This window comes from Heloderma suspectum, chromosome 6 (assembly GCF_057233095.1).
Source record: "Heloderma suspectum isolate Gila_16-S chromosome 6, 16-S_ref, whole genome shotgun sequence".
Taxonomy (NCBI): Eukaryota; Metazoa; Chordata; class Lepidosauria; order Squamata; family Helodermatidae; genus Heloderma; species Heloderma suspectum.
This window is the reverse complement of record NC_139463.1, coordinates 87746845-87769146: the sequence shown is the minus strand read 5'-3', so window position 1 is coordinate 87769146 and position 22302 is coordinate 87746845. Positions and strand designations below refer to the sequence as shown.

The window sequence follows — 22302 nt, the reverse complement described above, 5'->3', positions numbered from 1 at the left end:
CAACACTCTAACCTCTGTACCACACTGACCCTAATGCAGTGTGGAGCATTGTTGCTACACATAATTTAGAAGTAATCAATGTCCCATCAGAGATAATCAAGGGTGTAAGAAATTCTATTTCTCTAAGATGCTTGAGCTACTTTTATTGTTTTATTACAGAGTGTGTATCTTTTATTACAGTGTAATGCCGAAGAACTACCAGCATATCTTAGCCCTGGTATTTGCTCTAAAGGAGATCAACGAGAATCCCAGAGTCTTAACTAATGTCACCTTTGGGTTTCACATCTATGAGAGCTACCACAATCCACAGATAACTAATATGGGCACCCTTGGTCTACTTTCCACATTGCATAGGTTCCGACCCAACTACAAGTGTGATGTGCAGAACAATCTGATAGCCATCATTGGGGGAATTTACTCTCTCATCTCTCTTGAGATTGCCACAATCTCAGAGATTTACAAGATTCCACAGGTAGGTTTTGTAGACATGAGTTGGCTCCTTCACCCCATAATGGCTGTAGGAGCAGGCTTTGACATTTGGCCCAGAGACTCAGAGACACAGGTCAGCAGAGTAGCCAGTCAGTGTTTCCACAAAGCAGGTGTTTCACTGGTATTGGGTCCCAAAAATGAAGAGGGAATCCCAGGCAAAGAAAAGCAGACAGGAAGATGATGACCTTTGGCATTTGCATTCTGTGAATCCCATAGATGCAAGTTTCATCTGGTTTTTGGCAACTGTGAACAAGAGACAAGTCGGCAGACAGTGAACATTTGGACTCAGAACCAAAGAGAGGCAGACAGAGCCTGAGGCAAAGAAAAAGGCTGGCTTAGATGTTGTTTGTCTACTTAATCTCATGGAGGTAGTAGGGAAGACAGAGAGACTGGCCATGTAGCTGGCATTTGGCTCAAAACCCTATAGGAGCAGATAGATCCCAGGCAAAGTGAGAAGCAAGCAAGCAGACAGACAGACAGGCAGAGTTTCACAGGCATTTGACTCTGACAACTCCCTTTCACCCTCATGCATGCAGGATTCAGAAGGAAGTCTTAATGCTCACACTTCCCACTATCATACTATTGGCAGGAAGTCAAGACGGTGGCATGTTTCTCCTATTTGTAATTTTTGTGTCTTCCATCCACTGTCAAGCATTCTACTACTCTCCTAGGGGCTTATACATGCCAAATAATATTCATAAATTAGAAAAATGAAAATGAATGTGAACTGAAAATGATGGGGTGGTGACTAGACTAACATAGGTGGAAAACTCAAAACATGCCTGTTCCATGGCAGCAAGCATGGCAAAGAAATTGTTCTTTTCGGCCAACATTGTGACTGCACAGAGATATCTGGTAGATATTTTCTGAGCAAAGGCCTATTACAGTACTGACGGGCCATGAGAACAAATTTGGACCACAGTAGCTGAATCTGACCAATGCGTGCAACACTTTGCAGGTAAAACTGATCATGTCCATGCTAACATGGCTGAACATCAGGAAAAATTTCCTGACCATTAGAGCAATATGACAATGGAACCAATTCCCTAGGGAGGTAGTGGGCTCTCCCACACCGGAGGCATTTGAGATGAGGCTGCTGGACAGCCATTAACTGCCCCTGCTTCACAAAGCCTGTGCCATTATTTATTATCATTATTACTGTTATTGTTGTTATTTACAAATTTTGCCAAGTTTCAGAGGAGAGAACCCTCCAGGAAGGAAGCCTTTGCTAAACATGTTCTGTGCACCTGCATTCGTGAACAATTAATGAAATGATGCTGCTGGACCAGGAGCCTATTCCTAGTCTGTGCAGCGTGGCAGCAACAGCAGCAGTAGGCACAGTGGTGCCTGCCTCACTGAGCAAAATATTCCCAGTAACAGGAGAGTCAGGTGGATTGGAGCTTTTATTACAGGGAGATAGTTGTCCCACCAGCGAATTGACTGGCAATTCTTGGGAACAGTCACAGTGCCAATCAGGGCTGTGTGGCCCATAGATAGGGTATGGATAGCCTTTGTGGCTAACCTATATCATCAACCAGGAGTTGTGGTGCTCAGGAGGGGATGAATCAGGGAGGCCACACTCTGCACAAGCATAGATGTAGGCTAAGAGGGTGTGGGAACAAATAGCCCCCCCTTTTTTTGGATGGAATATGGCTCACCGAAATAAACATCAGGCTAGTCACCTGTAGATACTGACTTACCTATCCGATAAATTTCAGTTTCTTTGCAGATCCTGATTTAAGCTTTTAAAATGTGGCTTTATTCAAGCCAGCACGTGTCTCAATTCTGCCTTTCCAACTCTGCCAGCAAATGTTTTTCACTTTCATTTTTATCTTCTCTCTCTCTTTTTGCATTCTTTTTATATTAAAATAACTCATGTCAAACAAACAAGGGTGCATCTTACACTTTCATTTGTTTTTGAAATGCATGCACACTTTATTATGTGGCATACAGTGACAGTCACAAATTTAAGTTGATGGGCAAGCCACAACATCTCCTAGACAGAGGTAGCCTGGCCCCATGAACTACTAAGCCTAAGTTGGAATACTGTAACACATTTTACATGGCGCTGCTTTTGAAGACTTCTCAGAAGCTTCTGTCAGCACAGAATGCAGCACCAAGATTGGCATGATCACGCTATTGCCATTTCTGTATTTATTATTTGTTTATATCTATGAGGTCCCTATCAAATAACTTCCTGAGATGTCACACAATCTTTTTCTTTAAAAACAAAAACAAAAAACAGGCAATTATACCATAAAATCTAACTAAAATATAAAAGAAGGCCGCAAACATCAAGACAAAACCAGCATAATAAAATCCAGTATAAAAGCCAACATAGGAGAACAAACATATTTAACCTGTTGCCAAAGGAATACAATGTTGGCAGCTGCAGGTGAGCTTCCCTGGGAAGGGCATTCCAGAACTGGGTAGCCATCACCAAGAAGGACCTCTGTCTAGTGGTCACAGTCCAAACTTCAGATAGATGGGGCATACAGAACAGGGTTTCTGAAGATAATCTTAGGGCATGGATAGGCACATAAGAGAATAGACATTCCATCAGGTACCAAGAGACGAAGCTGTGAAGAATTTTAAAGGTCAAAACCAGCACTTTGAATTGGACTCAGAGGTGACATGGAAGCCAGAGCACATGGGACAGGGCTGGTGTAATGTGTTGTATCACCCAATCATGAGCAGCAACATAGGTCCCCAATATGTTTCTAGGCAGGATTCAAAGTGCTGGTACTTATCTATACAGTCCTAAATGGCTTAGGAACTGTGTGCATAGAGGACTACAACATAAGCCTGACAAAACACTGTTCTTCATCTGAGGCTCTTGTTCAGGTCTCCTTACCATTTCAAATTAGAATAGTGGTGGCCAAAGAGAGAGACTTTTCTGACATGGCACCCTGTTTATAGAAGGTACCTCCAGAGAGGCACACCAGGAACCAACTGTATTGTCTTTTCAGATTCAGGCTATGATGTTTTTATTTGCCCAAGTATTCTAGCACAGAATGTGAAATACGTTTTACCTATTGCCGAATGCTGTTGTTTGCTTTCTTTGTTAATTTCCACCAAATAAACTGACATGATAATTTTCTATATTTGGGCAGCAGGGGCAGGGGGACATAATTCAGTCTTCAACTTAAATTTGTACAGGTGAGACACTGATGTGCCAACTAATCTGGGGTTTATGAGATCTAGAACCCATTTATACATATAGGCAATTTACCCAATGAGATGTTTGGCAAAAATGATTTCAAATGCAGCCATTTTGCACACACAACTTTATTCCATTAATAATAAAATGGAATGTTCTATTTCAGCTCACTTCTGGATCTTTTTCCCCATCGTTGGGTGACAAGTCAGTATTCCATCCATTATACCAGATGGTTCCAAATGAGACTCACCAGTACACTGGGATTGTTCAGTTACTTCTGCATTTCAAATGGACATGGGTTGGGCTTTTTTCCATGGATAATACCTATGGAGAACAGCGTTTGCAAAAATTAGTGCCACTGCTTTCAGAGGGAGGCATCTGTGTTGCTTTTATACAAAAAATACAAACATCAACAAGAACTGATGGAAAGGAAGAGTTGTTGCATAGTGAACTGGAAAAAAATGCAGCTTTCATGGAAAATAAAGCCCACGTATTTCTTGCCGATAGTTCACGTCCATCTATACTTAAAATTAGCTGGGTTCTTCAACAAGCAGTCCTAGATTCTCATATAAGTAAGGTATGGATTATGACAACATATTGGGATTTCACATCAAGCACCAGTCTAAGGGGGCATGATATACAATTCTTCCATGGTATGCTATCATTTGCAGTTCACTCAGAGGAACCATTAGGATTCCAGGAATTTCTTCAGAGTGTAAATCCCTCCTGGGTAAAAGAAGATGGCTTTATCAAGGTATTCTGGGAGAATGCCTTTGATTGTTTATTTAAAAATCCTGGTGTCAATGAGATGACCAAAAAAGACTGCAGTGGAGAGGAGAAACTACAGAGCCTTCCTGGAACTTTCTTTGAAATGAGTATGACTGGTCACAGCTACAATGTTTACAATGCTGCCCATGCTGTGGCAAATGCTCTACATTCCATGCATGAAGCCAGATCCAAACACAGATCATTGGTGGCTGAAAGGAAGCAATATTCCCAGACTCTGCAGGCATGGCAGGTATTTTCAATTAAAGGCACATCTCTTATTTGTTTGGACTGGGAGATGGCTGTGGGGAAGGTTAGCTGTCCAGACCAGTCCTATCTAAATCCATGTAAAACGTTTCAACTGTATCATGCCCCTATACATGTCAGGCATTTAGCTCTTCCCAGTCTCTCAGTGTATCATGTTTTGAAGTTACAGCATATGATGTATTAGGGTTAGGTTTAACTGATCTAACTTTGTCTCCATCCCCTTTTATATTGACACCTGATTAGTGACTTATTTTGAAGGGTTTACATTAAGAGAGCATGTAACTGGGGATTGAGGAATGCCTCAATCCCCAGTTCACCAGAATTGCCTGCCAAAAGTCCTGTCTCCATTAGTTTAGCAACTGAAGACATACAACTCTTCTCAAAGGACAGATTTTGTCTAGGGGTCTCCAATCCCAGAACACTGAGTGAATGCCTAGAGGTGGCTAGATCCAAACAGATGTAAAATAATCTCAGTGCATCTAGGATAGTTACTTGTCAAAGTCATAGTAAAAATACTTTGTTGTCCCTTTGTATCCTTTCCCCTTTGAATTTAGCTCCATCCCTTCTTAAGGGGCATCTCATTCAACAACAATGCAGGAGAGAGAATACAGTTTAATGAAAATGGAGAAGTTGTCACAGGATTTGATGTTATAAATTGGGTAACATTCCCAAATCAATCTTTTGTGAGAATTAAAGTTGGAAGTTTCATTCCACAAGCTCCTCCTGGAAAAAAGTTAACAGTCCATGATAAAAGCATAGTATGGCCTACAAAGTTTAAACAGGTGAGATAGAAAGCATCTTGTTCAATATGAAAAATTGTAGATCAATAATTTACGTGAGTCTGACTTAGCCAGACCTACTGTTTCATTTGCATTATTGGACCAGGTTTGTTATTGTTATCATACTCCACTTAAAATAATGCATTAGCAATAAGATATCAGTGTTATATTTTGAATTTTTCAATTTTTGGTTTCATCTTCAAGGCAACTGACATTACTGATTATTGGCATTTATTTCCAGTTTTTTTCCCCAACATTAAAATAGTGGGTGGAGATGTGGACAGAACACTGCAGGGGTAGGGAATTGAGGCAATTCCTGATACCTTGTACACAATCATGAGTCACACTTACAGACGGATTATCCCAGGTTCCTTCTAACTCTAGTAATGTCTACAATTAACTTCCCCCATCTTTCTTTCATTCAGACACACACATACAGCATATTTAGTTGAACAGTTCCACAAGGTGTTAATCATGCCTTGCAAGTCAATATCGGGGACTATTCAAGATCAGTGGTGAGCAACTTGGAATTAGCTTGACAATTTTAGGCTCTTAAAAAAACACACACACAAATCCTGGACATTCTCTCTTAGTTGTGTCAGGATTCCCCTTATGACCTGGACCCTCTGAGCAACTCCTTAAGGATCACTTGCTTCCTTCTTTTACCTTCCCCTTTCCAATACCATGGGTTTAGGCTGTAGACATAGGGTGATCGACACTCTAGACACAGGGTTTACTGGTTTACTGGTAAATTAAAGCAAGCAAATCACAACTAAAGGTATTTACACAATGGAGCAGAATGATACAAATGGCATTAAGAGAAATAAAACTTGCAAAACACAAATTCCTTTACTCTAGCTGTACTTAGACTTCTCCAGGCTGCTTCCTCCTGCTCCCTCTTCAGGCTCTGGTCTTCTCAACTCTGCTCTTACTGTCTGGTCTTTCTGACTCTCTTTTTATACCATCCTCCCTCAAAATGAAAGTACTGTTTCAAACCTGAAGAAATGAAACTTAACTAGGGAAATGAAATCACTCCTCTCAGGAATACCCCTCCCAAAAAAAACCCCAGGCCTCTAAGCCTGACCTTTCTTCCCTTTGCCTCTGTAATGCTCAAACCTTCACAGCTTGTAATGCTGATGTATGTATGCTGCCACAGATGCATATGTGCCATTATTTCTTTCTTACTTGCCAGACAATAATTTGTCTTGTACTGTTAATGTGTTTTGTTGGTTTTTTGCTGTTTTTTAAATCCCAACAATAAGATTTATTCAATAACCAAAAAACCATTCAATTGAACATGTTGTGTCAAGGGCTTTCCATGTTCACTCAAGCTCCAAAACGCTAAGAATTAATCTGAACATTCACATTCTGAACTGGTGGCTGGATGCAGTCATGGCCAGCATAAGGACCAATAAACTGAGAAGGATTCCTGATAAGACAGTAACCTTATAGGTGGAAGGCTCCCAGGTCTGGAAATTGAGTTGTTTACTTGTTCTGAATGGGGTTGCACTCCCTCTGAAGGAACAGTATGGGGGGTTCTCTGGATCCATCTTTGTCCCTGGAGGCCCATATGTCCTTAATGGTTGACAGCACTCATTACTAACGTTGGCTGGTGCAACAACTATGCCTGTTCCAGGACAGGATTGCCTTACCCACAGTGGTTCATGCACTCATAACCTCACAATTAGATTACTGTCATGCACTCTAGGGCTGCCTTTGCACCTGGTTCAGAGGCTACAGCTAGTAAGAATTCAGCATTTAGAATGCTCAGTGGGGCATCCAATCATGTGCACATTACACCTGTGTGAAAAGAACTGCACTGGCCACCTATTAATTTCACAACCATTTTCAAGGTTCTGTTGTTGACATACAAAGCCCTAAATACATCAGAAACAGGTTACTCCACAGACCGCTTTCTCCCATATATACTGCATCAAATTTTACAATCTTCAGAGGAGGCTTTGCCATTCTCCATTACATGACCAACAGAATGCTCCCAGATTACCTGCCCTCTGGAACACCTTCCACCTTTTGGTTTGGGAAGCAGAAAATATGGTGCTTTTAAAAAGTCTACTGAAAATGTACTTATTTACGCAAGCTTTCGCTGGCTTGTAACTAATTATAATGTCCCTGCTCCATTTTACTGTTGCTTTTTATTTATTTTTCGTTATTGTATTGCAATTGTTTATTAACACTGTATTTGGACAGTGATTTTAATACTTTTGTATGCCTTCTGCTTAGAGATTTCAGTATATCAAGTGGTATGCAAATATTATCAATCAATAAATACAATCATCTACCCCATTTAGAACACCATGTTTCTTTACATCAGCAAATGAAACCACAACTATCAAAAACATATTTTTCTCAGTCCTAACCATTCCCCACTGATGTTTCTGACTAGGTGCTGCCCATTTCTGTGTGTAATGACAACTGCCGTCCCGGTTACATCAGGAAAAAGAAGGAAGGGGAGCCATTTTGCTGTTATGATTGTACTCCATGTCCAGAAGGGAAGATTTCTGATCAGAAGGGTAGGAGGCATAATCTTCAGTGTTGTCAAGAATACTATATATCATACCACAGTTATCAAAACTGATACAATGAAAATTACTATGGTTTTTGGACTCATGGAAGTGGAAACAAGTCAAATATCATGCTACAGCTAGAGATCATGTTGCAGAAGCATGTAAACCTTTCTTTCCATTTCAGGCCAAGTGATGCTTGGTCATGGCTTTGGTCACAGAGTTTTATAGTTCGTTTTAACTGGAAAATGCAGGTAAAGAAATGAAGGGAGATATATGTAGGCAGCTGTTGACAATAATTTAATAAACAAAAAAACCCTTTTGTTATGTTATGTTATGGGTTTTCCATGTTCTCCCAAGTAAAAAATGCCAGGCTGTTAAGGGCCATGCCATTAACAGATGTGTTATTTAGGCAATATGCATATGGAATGGTATCCTATCCTATGGTTAGTTGCAGCTTCACCACTACCTTGGAGCTGGATGGCTGTCAGTGGCAGAGTGGTGGACCTAAGTCCCAGATTTGCTGTTCACTGAAATAGACACATAGAGTCTGTCATGCAGCTGAAGCTACCATTCAACATTACAAGTACCCAATTTGAAGGCCAACTAGTCCAACCCCCTGCACAGTGCAGGATAAGCTACAGGTGAATAATTCCTTAGTTCTCCTCCTGTGCATCTCCCATACAGGCTTTTGGTTACTTTTGTAATCCTGAAACAGAAATCCTGTATACTAGGTTGATATTTCCTCATAGGGCAGAATGAGTGAAATAACTGAGACAGAGAGGGATGGAGAAACAGTGCTTTACTTTAAAATTATTTTTAAAGTAGTTTTTGCATTTATAGCACACAAAGGTTTCAGACTTTGGATTTCAAAGGTTACTGAACAGCGTCGTATAACATCATATATGCAAACTTAGGCCCAATCTACATGGCTGATTTAGTGCAGAGCGAGAGCACATTGGGGTTCTTCATGACAGGTGATGCTATCATCAATCTGCAGCAACCCTGCAGCTTCCCTCTGGAAACCACGCGTTTTCACAAAGTTGTTTTAGTGCATTGTTTTCCTTAAACATGGCTCCCACGCATTTCTGCTGCAATGTATCCCATCCCCCCACATTAAATTCTGGGTGTGCCTAGGGGTGTTTGCGTGACCTAACAGTGACAGTCAAGGGGTGGGGACACCCCTTCCCCTCCCTCATTCCCTCTTTTTTGCCATTTTTTTTTGCCATAGGACACTTTTGGACTAGGGATAGAGGAGAATTGCTCCCTGACTCTTTGGGGGGCCGAGTGCCAATGCATTCGGCCCCCTGAAATCGGCAGTGAAATTCTCTGCCACCCCTCCGCCAACCCCGGCACGGGACTTACCTTTGGCAAATGTCCCTCCCGGCGGTGGGTCCCGGCGGCAGTTCAGCAGCGTTTCATCGCAGGTGGGGGCAGCGGCCGGTCTCCCGACTGGCTGCCGCTGCCGCCATTGCAAACAAAAAAAACTAAAGTAAAAAACAAACAAACACACCCATGCATAGGCTACGTGACGATTTACGTAGCCTATCACGGCTAGATTTCCAAAGTCAGCCGTGATAGGCTACGTAAATCGTCATGTAGCCTATCATGGGTGACTTTGGGAAAAAAAAAAGAAGCACGTACACAAATGGCGGCAGCCCATGGGAGCCGCCATTTGCATTCCTTATTTTGGCACGTCTAGTCTACATAAAGATTTACGTAGACTACAGCGAAAATAAGGGCACGCTATTTGCATTGCCCTTGTTTTCGCCGTAGTCTACATAAATCTTTATGTAGACTAGACGTGCCAAAATAAGGAACGCAAATGGCGGCGCCCATGGGCCGCCGCCATTTGCGTATGCGTTTTTTTTTCAAAGTCACCCGTGATAGGCTACGTGACGATTTACGTAGCCTATCACGGCTGACTTTGGAAATCTAGCCGTGATAGGCTACGTAAATCGTCACGTAGGCTATCACGGGGTCTTTTTTTTTTTTACTTTTTGTTTCGCAGCCGGGGAGACGGGGCGCTTCTCCCTAGGGGTGCACGAAAGTCCCTTACCTGTCCTCGAAGCTTTTCGCAGTGGGGGGGAGGCGCTTCGCTGCTCCCCCCGTGAAGTTCAGGCCGGGGGGGAAGCTTTCCGCCTCGCCCGGCCGAAATTCAGGCTGGTGGGGGAGGCTTCTCGCCTCGCCCGGCCGAAATTCAGGCCGGGCAGGAGGCACCTCGCCCAGCCACGAACTAAAAAGTAAACAAAAAAAAAACGCTCCCGTCATAGGCTACGTGACGATTAACGTAGCCTATCACGGCTAGATCTGCAAAGTCAGCCATGATAGGCTATGTAAATTGTCACGTAGCCTATCAGGGCTGACTTTTAAAAAAAAAAGCACGAACGCAAATGGCGGCCCCCATAGGGAGTCGCCATTCGCATTCCTTATTTGGTCGCTGTAGTCTACGTAAATCTTTACGTAGACTACGGCGAAAATAAGGGCAACGCAAATAGTGTTGCCCTTATTTTCGCTGTAGTCTATGTAATCTTTACATAGACTACATCGACCAAATAAGGAACGGGAATGGCAGCTTCCTATGGGGGCCACCATTATCCGTACGCGCTTTTTTTTTTTTTTAAAGTCGCCCGTGATAGGCTACATGACGATTTACGTAGCCTATCACGGCTGACTTTGCAAATCTAGCCATGATAGGCTACGTTAATCGTCACGTAGTCTATCACGGGGGCATTTTTTTTCTTTTATTGGAATGGCGGCGGCAGCAGCCGGTCGAAAGACTGGCTGCCGCTCCCGCCCCGGACGAAGACTCGCCGAACCGCCGGCTGGAACCGCCGCCGGGAGGGACATTCGCCAAAGGTAAGTCCCGTCCCGGGGAGGTGCGGGGGGTGGGGGGGTGCGGAGAATTTCTCCCGAAACTTGTTCGGGGGGCCGAACACGTTGGCGCTCGGCCCCCCGAAGTTTCGGGAGAAATTCTCCGCCAACCCTACTTCTCCCCAGCCTGAATTTCGGCTGGGTGAGGCGGGAAGCCTCCCCCCCTTCGCCTGAACTTCGGGGGAGAAAGTGAAGCGCCTCCCCCCCACCGCGAAGCCAAGCTGCGAAAAGGTAAGTGATTTTCGTACATCCCTATTTTGGGCACAGGCTTCTTTTCCCTACTACTTTTCAGTAGCACTGTTTTAACTATTCACAATATCACAGTAGCACTGTTTTAACCATTCACAATATTGCATTAGCATGCTTTACCCATTCACAATCTGTAGCCTGTTTTTACCATTCACAATGTCACAGTAGCTCTATTCTCCCATTCACAATATCATAGTAGCCTCCTTTACCCATTTACAATCTGTAGCTGCACTGTTTTAACCATTCACAATATCGCAGTAGTGCTCTTTTACCTTTCACAATATCCCAATGGTGGATGAGATAGGAGAGATGCAAACTACAGGGGCTTAATTCAGTGCTTCCACTAAACTTCTCTGAGCAAGGGAGCCTGAACACAGGCGGAAACAAGCATTTCTCATTGGTTGAACAGTTACACGGTTGATGATGTTCAGTTCTACTTGCTGGACTCCACCCACCCAACCGCAAAGTATGGCTGTCTCAAGTGCCATGTGACCCATGAAAGCAGGTTTTAGGTAGTATATACTCTGCTCTTCTTGCTTCATGTGCCACTGATGGACCAAAGCGATTTTATGAAAATCCAGATATAACCACAAAACGCTTCAGAAAGCATCACCATGTAGATTCCCCCCAGTCAAATGGAAGCCAGTAGTGAATGAGGGAGAACGATGCTGACTAGGACTAAAGTGCCATGCTTCCATCCTACCAGGAACCCTTCAGCACTTGATAAACCATTGAGCACTTGATAAAACAAGAAACAGATTTTACTTAACAGGGCTGGGAATAGGGAGAGGAAGCAACAATATCCAAATGAATAAATGATTTAAAGTAAGTCTCTTAAACAATAAAATAAAATAAAATAAAATGGAAAGAAGAAAAGGAGTCCAATAGTGATATGTTTTGTAAAGGTAAGTCATTTCTTAAAATAAAAACTGTCTCTAGTTATGTAGGCCAGGACTCAGAAGTAATTGTAGGCCTCAGTTACTGACAATTGGTTCTCAAGTAACTACTGGCTGGGCAGAACTTTCCTTTATAACCTCTGTCCTTCTCTCTACTCACTGTCCCCTCTGAAAGAATCTCCCTATAGTGGCTCATCAGAGTCAATCAAGGCTGATATGCTGCTATTCTACCAGAGGTTGCACTCATGCTGCATTCAATTCCCTTTCCCATCCTGTGAATAATATCATATCAAACTCCATAAACTAAAAAGGAGTGAAGAGGGATGGGCGAAAGGCCCTTACCTGGTCCTGCAGCTTTTTTCGGGGGGGAGGCACTCTATTTCTCCCCCTGAAATTCTTGGCGGGTGGGGAGGTGCCCCGACCCTCCCCGCCGAAATTCTGGCCGGGCGGGAGCGCCCTGCCTCTCCTGCCGCAAAAGAAAAAAGTAAAGTAAAAAAAAAAAACGCGATAGGCTACGTAAAGATTTACGTAGCCTATCACGGCTAGATTTTCAAAAAACACCGTGATAGGCTACGTAAATCTTTACATAGCCTATCACAGCTGACTTTGGGGAAAAAAAAAAAAAGTGCGTACGCAAATGGCGGTGCCCATGGGCACCGCCATTTGCGTTCCTTATTTTGGCACGGGTAGTCTATGTAAAGATTTATGTAGACTACGGCAAAAATAAGGGCAACGCAAATAGCTTTTTTTTTTTTCAAAGTCAGCGCTTTTTTTTTTTCAAAGTCAGCCGTGATAGGCTATGTAAAGATTTACGTAGCCTATCACGGTGTTTTTTGAAAATCTAGCCGTGATAGGCTATGTAAATCTTTATGTAGCCTTTCACTTTTTTTTTTTTTTACTTGGAAATGGCGGTGGCAGCAGCCGGTCAGAAGACCGGCCGCCACCGCCACCGCTGAACCGCCGCCGAACCGCCACCGAACCGCCGCTGGGAGCCACTGCCACGAGGGACATTCGCACGAGGTAAGTCCCATCCCGGGGGGGTGAGGGGGTGTCGGAGAATTTCTCCAATTTCAGGGTGCCGAATGCATTGGCATTCGGCCTCCCGGATATTCGTGGAGTAATTCTCCGACATCCCTAGAAGAATCACACTTTTTTCAAAACTTACAAATACCTTATACTTATTTTGGAGCACAGCACATGCTACACCTTCTCCCTTACCAAAGACAACAAATGGTTTTCCAAAAAAACACTGTATAAATGAAGAAATGTTACTACAAAGTGAACCCCATGTAAGTCTATGGGGAAAAAACAGACAATATCTGTCAAACTGCTGAATGTTATATATAAAATTTTGAACTCCCATAAATGAGCAGTTAATCATGCTTTCTACTGTAAAATTGGCACAGTTCAGTTCGGTGGGGTTTTAATATTTAATATTTTCAAATTTTCTCAGAAAATTCTTTGGCCCACCCGATAGCGAGAAGTAAAGTTGCCAACTACATCATGTGTTAGAGAAATTAAACAGACTGAGAAAGCTAGGCATTATTGTAGAATAGAATAGAATAGAATAGAATAGAATAGAATAGAACAGAACAGAACAGAACAGAATAGAATAAAACTTTATTATGGTCAAAGACCAGCTCAGAAAAGGAACTACATTAAAATTATCTGCCATATATCCCCAATCAAGTTAAATAGACACTTCAACACAGTGGAGTACTAATGTAATGCATATGAGCCATATTGGGTGAATGGCATTACTCTCCAGACTTTGTCTTTCATCCAGCTAGGTAAGTCTGAGCTCCCTCAGCATCCTTCTTCGAAGAACTATTGCGGCTGCAAAAAATTTGGCGACACTATATGTAAATGTTGAATTAGTGTCAGACAACAATATGTAGGCATATTGTCCGCCTGTACGTCCCGGAAAGTGATTCATCAATGGGGAGATGCCGCACGAATATCTCCATAAACTGTACACCACAGCAAAACGTGCTCTGTAGTTTCTATCTGTTCCATGCCACAGGGGCAGAGGTGGTTTGACCAGGGGATCTTTTTGTACCATCCCTAGACAGTTTAAGGTAAATGCCCTACTATATTTATGCAGTTCCAGATGTTCAAGATAGGGTGCAGCTGTTACAATGTATCTGTAGTCCTCCCTGAAATAGAATTCTTTGGCACTCTTGAGGTCACTTTGTCTCTCAGTATCTGGAATGCGCTGCTTGATAGTTTCCATTGCCTGTTCAAAACCCATATTTCGCAAGGGAAGCCCCAAGAAAGCTATTTTCTGTTCAGTTGACTGAATCCAATTGGATTTAAAATCGTCTTGCAAAATTAGTGGGGCAACGCCAGTAGGAAAATATGACAGTCTAAGCCAGTACACAAGAATAGCCACCCAGACCCTTGCTTCAATTTTGACTTGGCCAGTCTCTAATCTTATCTTTGCATTGGAGACATCCCTAGGAACACCCAGTATTGCCCTCAAAAATTTTGATTGTATGTATTCTAATGTTTGGGTATTGGATAGGGATGTACGAAAGGTACTTACCTTTCGTGGATTATGTTTAGGATTGGGAGGGAGGCGTTCCATCCCTCCACGCGGAATCCTCGCCGGGGGGGAGGCGCTCCGTTCCTCCCCCCCCCGGAATCCTGGCTGGCCAGCTGTGCTCCGCAGTGATTCTGCGGAGTCGCCGGCCGGCTCCACCAGCAGCCAGACATCCGGCCGCTGGCTATCAGGGACGCAAATGGCGGCGGCCATAGCCACCGCCGTTTGCAGCCCTGCAGTCAGCCATGATAGGCTACGTAAATGTTTACGTAGCCTATCACGGCTGACTTAAAAAAGAAAAAAAAAAGCGTGTACGCAAATGGCTACGTGATAGGCTACGTGATAGGCTACGTAAATGTTTACGTAGCCTATCACGGCTGACTTAAAAAAAAAAGCGTGTATGCAAATGGCGGCGGCCATGGCCGCCAACATTTGCGTTCCTTATTTTGGCATGTCTTAGTCTACATAAACATTTACGTAGACTAAGATGGCGAAAATAAGGGGAACGCAAATCCCGTGGTGTCTACGCGATTTGCGTTCCCCTTATTTTCGCCGTCTTAGTCTACGTAAATGTTTACGTAGACTAAGACGTGCCAAAATAAGGAACGCAAATTGCAGTGGCCATGGCCGCTGCCGTTTGCATATGCGCATTTTTTTTTAAAAAAAAAAGTCAGCCGTGATAGTTTTATCTAAATGTTTATTTGGCCTATCACGTTTTTTTGTTGTTTTTTTAAAAAACTGGAAATGGCGGCGGCAGCAGCCGGTCAGAAGACCGGCCGCTGCCGCTGCCGCCAGGAAGATCCGCCCAAGGTAAGTCTCGTCCCAGGGGGCGGGGGGGCGGGCTGTTTCGCCACTGATTTCAGGGGGCTGAATGCGCTGGCATTTGGCATCCCTGAGATCCGTGGCAGAATTTTCGTACATCCCTAGTATTCGGGAAAGGCCCCAATTGAGACCCATACCGTAATTGCGCTAGTACTTTTGCTTGGTATAATTTGGAGGGCTAAATAGGGATGTACGAAAGTCACTTACCTTTCCCTGGATTGTATTCGTGGGGGGGGGAGGCGCTCCGTCCCTCCCCCTGGAATCCTCGATGGGGGGGAAGCAATCCGGTCCTCCCCACCGGAATCCTGCCCGGCCGGCTCTGCTTTGTGGCAGCTCTATGGAGCAGCTGGCCAGGGCTGTCCGCAGCCGGAGTTCCAGCTGAAGACTGGCTGATGAGGACGCAAATGGCGGCCACTGTAGCGGCCGCCATTTGCGTCCAGCCAGGCTGCCATGATAGGCTACGTAAGTATTTACGTAGCCTATCACGGCAAGCCAATTAAAAAAAAAAGGCATATGCAAATGGCGGCGGCTACGGCGGCCGCCATTTGCGTTCCCTATTTTTCGCCATTTTAGCCTACGTAAATATTTATGTAGGCTATTATGGCGGAAAAAAAAGGGGAACACAAATAGCGTAGTGGGCGCTATTTGTGTTCCCTTTTTTTTGCCATAATACCTTACGTAAATATTTAGCCTAGTGGGCGCTATTTGTGTTCCCTTTTTTTTCTGCCGTAGTAGCTTATGTAAATATTTACCTAGGCTAAAACAGCGGGGGGGAAAGGAATGCAAATAGCGCCCACTACACTATTTGTGTTCCCCTTTCTTTTTCACCGTAATAGCCTACGTAAATATATTCCTAGACTAAAATGGCAAAAAAAAGGGAACGCAAATGGCGGCCGCCGTAGCCGCCAAATGCGTACACCATTTTTTTATTATTATTATTGGCTTGCCATGATAGTCTATGTAAATACTTATGTAGCCTATCACGGCAAAGACCAGGATGCAAATGGCAGGCCCAGCAGCCCGTTGAAAGACCAGCTGGTGCCACCGCTGCCAGACCTGCCGCCAGACCCGCCGCCGGACCCACCGCCATCCAGAACATCCGCCCCATGTAAGCCTCGTCCTGGGGGGGATCTGCAGGGGGGGCGGGGGGGCAGGCCGTTCCACCACAGATTTCAGGGGGCCGAATGCCAGTGCATTCGGCGTCACTGAAATCCATGGCGGAATTCTCCGCCACCCCTAGGGCTAAAGGGATATAGCGGTCTCCTTGCGTTCTCATAAATTGTGCTATTGCTGACGAGCTTCTCTGTGCATTTAATGCCACATATTCTCCATGAGCCTTCCTGGAACCATTTGCTACCCCTAAATATTTGAATTGGGAGACCTGCTCAATCTTATGCTGGTTTATCATCCATGATCTGATTTTTGGTCTTTTTGCAAAAGTCATGATTTTTGTTTTTTGATAATTGATCATAAGATCTTCTTCCTCACAGTATTCAGTCAACTTCTGCAATGTTCTTGTAAGCCCAATTGGAGTCCTTGAGACAATAGCGGCATCATCTGCATATAGTAAAGTAGTTATATGCCTCCCCGCAATTTTGGGGGGATGAAAATCAGTATGGTTTAGCTGGGCTATCATTGAATCGATGTAGAAGTTGAACAAAAGTGGGACGAGAAGAATGCAGCCTTGCTTTACACCTTTTTTTGTTGGAACAGCCTTTGTAAGGTGGCTGAGAGCACTACATCTGACTTTAAGGGAGGTGTCCCTTTATAGAGTCTGAATGAGTAGGAGCAGGTGCCTATCAATGTTGGAGGCCTCTAATTTCTTCCATAGTTTGACCCTCGAGATAGAGTCAAAAGCTGTCTTAATGTCTATAAAGGCTACATAGAGCAAGGTGACCTTGTTTGAGATGTATTTCTCGATGAGATGCTGTAGTACCAAGCATTGATCTATGGTAGAGCGACCGTCCCTGAAGCCTGCCTGCTCCTCCACCAATACCATATCCTGTTCCAGCCAGTCTTTAAGCTTCCTATATAAGTGCCTGGCATATAATTTACCAATAGTACTTGATAAACTCATGGGCCTGTAATTTGTGGGGTTCTCTCTCTTTCCCTTCTTGAATATAGGAACAATAATGGCAGAGCCCCAATCTTCTGGTATCTGCCCAGTCATGTCAATGTAGGAGAATAGCAATGCTAGAGCCGGGCCCCACCATTCTAAGTTATTTTTGACTACCTCTGGAGGGATTAGATCTTCGCCCAGTGCTTCGCCTGCTTTCATCTGGGCAGCAAGATCATAAATTTCTGAAGCCAAGACCGGGGGCCAAGGCGGACCATCTTCAAGCTCAATATTCCAGGCCACATGGGCAGCATCAGAATCCTTGTATAATGATGGAAATGCTTCTCCCAAGCCTTTGGATGAATATAACAGTCTGGCAATGTTGGTCCACAAATTGGCAAGATCTTTATCAACCGCCAGAACATGGTCGGGTCCTTAGATTTGGCTGTTTGAATCAGTTTCACAGAGTTCTCCTTCCAAGCCTTTTTTTTCTTTTGTGTCAGTAGCTGTTTGTAGGATTTTTTCTGTTCAAGTTCTTGAGCTGCCTTCAGATCAGAACTAAATTGATACTTTTGATAGGGCTTCTGTAAGGCTTTTTTTGCTTGAACACATTCCCTATTGAACCAGGGCTTCGAGGGTGGATGGTGCCATTGTTGAGGCACCCTTACTCTCCGAGTGAAGGCTTGTTTCAATTCTCAGGCTAACTCCTGATATAATTCCACCGGGCTCATTATTTGGGTGTTAAGTATTATAGATGTCCTAATGTTTTGCACATTGTCTGATGCAAGTATGGCTGTTCATCCTTGGGGTCCATTTGACATGACGGTGAGCTTCCCCCTCAGGGACTATCATAGGGATATAGCGATTGGCACTTCGTAGATAGGGGTGCGGGGCTTTCCAAGTCAATAAGACTGGGAGATGATCACTGTGAAGTTTTGGGACGACTTAGGGATGTAAGAAAGTCTCTTACCTGTATCGAAATTTGATTCACGGTGGGGGGGAGGCGCTCCATCACTCCCCCCCGAAATTCTGGCCGGGGGGGAGGCGCTCCGTCCCTCCCCCCCGAAATTCTGGCTGGGGGGGTAGGCGCTCCGTCCCTCCACCCTCGAATCCTGGCCGGCTGGGCCGCAAATGGCGGCGGCCGTAGCTGCCGCTGTTTGCATCCCTGCAGTCAGCCATGATAGGCTACGTAAATCTTTACGTGGCCTATCACGGCTGAGTGAAAAAAAACCCCGCGCGTATGCAAATGGCGGCGCCCATGGCCCGTAGCGTCTATGTTATTTGAGCTCCCCTTATTTTCGCCGTAGTCTACGTAAATGTTTACGTAGACTAGACGTGCCAAAATAAGGAACGCAAATGGCGGTGCCCATGGGCGCCGCCATTTGCGTACGCGCAGTTTTTGGGTTTTTGTTTTTCACTCAGCCGTGATAGGCTACGTAAACATTTACATAGCCTATCACAGTATTTTTAAAAAATCCAGCCATGATAGGCTACATAAATCTTTACGTAGCCTATCACTTTTTGTTGTTGTTGTTTTTAGGGATGTCGGAGAATTTCTACACGAATCTCCGGGAGGCCGAATGCCAACGCATTCAGCCCCCTGAAATTGGTGGAGAAACGGTCCGCCACCCCCCCCACCCCCCGGAATGGGACTTACTTTTGGCGAATGTCCCTGGTGCTGGAGGCTCCCAGCAGTGGTTCGGCGGCGGCGGCCGGTCTTCCGACCGGCTGCTGCCGCCGCCATTTCCCAGTAAAAACAACAACAACAACAACAAACGTGATTTTTGTGTAATCAATGGACTGCTGTTTTGGTGTCTGTATCTGATATCTCCAAGGACCTCTGGTTACATCTTATTCAACAAAAACTTTTGTTTCAGGTCTATTGGATGCCACAACATCTGTTTAACAAAGGTTTGTTAAACTTGGCTAATTGTTGGAGGTGTAATGCAGTTTAATGCTTCTTTTATTCATATGTTTTAGAAATGCCCAATAGTTGCCTCCTTTTGGGAAGAAGTTATCATACAGATAAACTTTGCATGGGAAAACTCTTTGATATTACTAATGTACATGTTCTTTTAAACTATTTACCTGCTTTTTTGGAATGTAACACATGGTCAGTGTAAATGGATTTTTTGTGCCCCCTTGGCTGCTAAAAGACTGATATTACAGTACTGGAAGGATAACAGCTCACCACCTATAATGCAATGGATTAAAGACTTAACAACTCTAGCAACATTTGAAAGAGTAGTATATAGGTGTCACGTAGGAATGGACTTATATTTGGATATCTAATCTGCTTTTACTGAAGTTTATGTGTAATCTATTTTTCCCTCCCCGCCCCCTTAGAATGTGGTAATATTTGAACCTAAGGACTTTAGAGTATGTTGTTATATTTTTTGGTTTTGTTATGTTTTTGTTTATTTTGTTGAAATTCACAATAACAAATGTTTTAAAATGTCCATTTTTTCTTTTACCAGAAGTAACTATTATTATTATTATTATTATTATTATTATTATTGCTTTCCATAGATTCCTGTGTCAGATGTCCAGAAGAACAATACCCAAACTTGGATCGAGACCAATGCATTCCCAAGGTTATAAGCTATCTCTCATATAAGGAACCTTTGGGGATCACCTTAGCTTTGACTGCTGTTGTTTTTGCTCTGATCACAGCTTTGGTACTTGGAACATTTGTGAAGTACCATAACACTCCCATAGTCAAAGCCAACAACTGGAGCCTCACCTACATCCTCCTCGTCTCCCTCCTTCTTTGCTTCCTCTGCTCCTTGCTCTTCATTGGCGAGCCAAGGAAGATAACCTGCCTCCTTCGGCAAACAGCTTTTGGTATCATCTTCTCTGTTGCTCTTTCTGCTCTTTTGGCCAAAACCATTACTGTGCTTCTGGCATTCATGGCTATCAAACCAGGTTCCATGATGAGGAAATGGGTGGGGAAAGGGGTGGCAAATTTGATAGTCATTTCTTGCTCCTTCATTCAAACAGGATTTTGCATGATTTGGCTAGGTACATTTCCTCCATTCCCTGATACGGACATGCATTCACTGACTAGGGAAATTGTAGCAGAATGTAATGAAGGTTCAGTCACCATGTTCTACTGTGTTTTGGGCTACCTGGGCTTCCTGGCCATTGTCAGCTTCACAGTAGCTTTTCTTGCTAGGAAGTTGCCAGACAGTTTCAATGAAACCAAGTTCATCACATTCAGCAAGTTGGTCTTTTGCACTGTTTGGCTCTCCTTTGTTCCAGCCTATTTGAGTACCAAAGGAAAATATCTGGTGGCTGTGGAGATCTTTTCCATTCTAACTTCCAGTGCTGGCTTACTGGGTTGCATCTTTTTCCCTAAATGCTACATCATTTTGTTCCAGCCCAGCCTGAACAACAGAGAACAAATAATAACAAAAGAACTAACAGTTTTTTAAAAATCTGAGAATCAGGCTTGTATTCTAATTTTGTAAATAATTAGTTGCCTATGAAGAAAAAACAATGAATCTACTTCACAACTGAGGAAAGTTTGTTCTATTAACTACTGTGGAATCTGATTCTATGCTTCTTTACATAGAAGTTAGTCATAGAATAGTAGGGCTGGAAGGGGCCTACAAGGCCATCGAACTCAAGTTCACTGAGTTCAATGGGGGTTGCTCCCAAATAAGGTCCACTGTACTGGTTCAAATGTCATTGCTGGCTCATCATGGGTGATTTAACTCCCTGATGACCCATGGCCTATTTGCCTGCTATTTTGAATATGTAGCCCCCAATTGGGGGTTGTGGCATGTTATGAGAACCCAGCCATCATGGGTTATTTGAGGGTTAAAGAACCATCAGAACCCACAGTAGTAGGGTTATGCAGGGGTTTTTAATAATCTAAAATGACCCACCGTGTCATAAGAACTGGGTCACTGAATTCAGCAGGACTTCCTTCTGAGCAAATTATGGGTGTTAGAGAATTCCGCCATGGATCCCAGGGGGGCCAGATTCCAGTGAATTTTGCCCCCTGGAATCCGTGGTGGAACACAGCCCCCTGCCCCTCCACCCCACGAAAGCCCCGTGAAACGGAGGCTATCTGGCTGCGTCACCTGCTCTCGCTTCAGCTTCGGCTCTGGCTCCAGCTCTGGTGGTGGTGGCGACTGTGTAGGGGACACCATTTGCATTCCCGCTTTAGCTGTGATAGGCTATGTAAATATTTACATAGCCTATCACGGGCTTGCGTACACATTTGCCATTTGCATCTGCACCAGCCCAGCAGCGGCTGGAGGCCCCGCTGCGGGTTGGCCCAGCTGGCGGCTCCACGGCCTGGCCATGGAGCGGAGCCGGCCGGGCAGGATTCCAGGGGGGAGGAACAGATAGCCTCCCCCCCATCGAGGATTCCGGGGGGAGGAACGGATTGCCTCCCCCCACCTGCGGAACCCGGCAGAGCCAGCCAGGTAAGCGGGGTTTTGTACACCCCTAGAGCAAATATTAAAAACAGTGGCAACTGTTGCCCATTGTAGCTGGTGGACTGGAGGCTGGGTTATAGAGGCAGAGCCAAGGGGTCATGAGAGGCAGAGCTGTCTTTTGAATCCTCAGCAGCCCATATGACAGAAAGGGTAAAATGAGGCACATGGGTGCAAAGTACAGGCTGTGGATCCACACAGCCACACAAAAACTCATTTAGACCCAGATTCTCCTGTTCCAGCAACAACTTCCATTGCACAGATAATCAAGTGACTTTAATATCAAGAGTGCAAAATAGTGTGGGAGAATGCACAGAGATGATGATAATGAAGAAGAAGAAAAATTAGGGCTATAGAAAAATTAGTCTTTTGAACTGAGCAACAAGTTCTAAGAACACCTAAAATCCACCCCTTTGCATGTAGTAATCATCATCAT

At 44.1% G+C, this 22302-nt stretch overlaps 1 protein-coding gene across 1 annotated transcript; it reads left to right on the top strand.

The window, feature by feature from the left end:
• The first annotated feature begins 184 nt into the window (after window positions 1–184).
• Window positions 185–20855, top strand: LOC146341736 (vomeronasal type-2 receptor 26-like). The gene is made up of 3 exons (XM_084807638.1): window positions 185–472; window positions 16856–16931; window positions 19951–20855. Exons 1-3 carry the CDS (start codon window positions 185–187, stop codon window positions 20853–20855), a joined length of 1269 nt encoding a protein of 422 aa, XP_084663764.1.
• Window positions 20856–22302: the final 1447 nt, after the last annotated feature.

Coding starts and splice junctions, on each gene's coding strand:
- LOC146341736 (XM_084807638.1), top strand. CDS start 185: ATGCCGAAGAACTACCAGCATATCTTAGCCCTGGTATTTGCTCTAAAG. Junction 473..16,855: donor AGATTTACAAGATTCCACAG/GTAGGTTTTGTA, acceptor TCTTCCTCACAG/TATTCAGTCAACTTCTGCAA. Junction 16,932..19,950: donor AGCGGCATCATCTGCATATA/GTAAAGTAGTTA, acceptor TGCTTTCCATAG/ATTCCTGTGTCAGATGTCCA.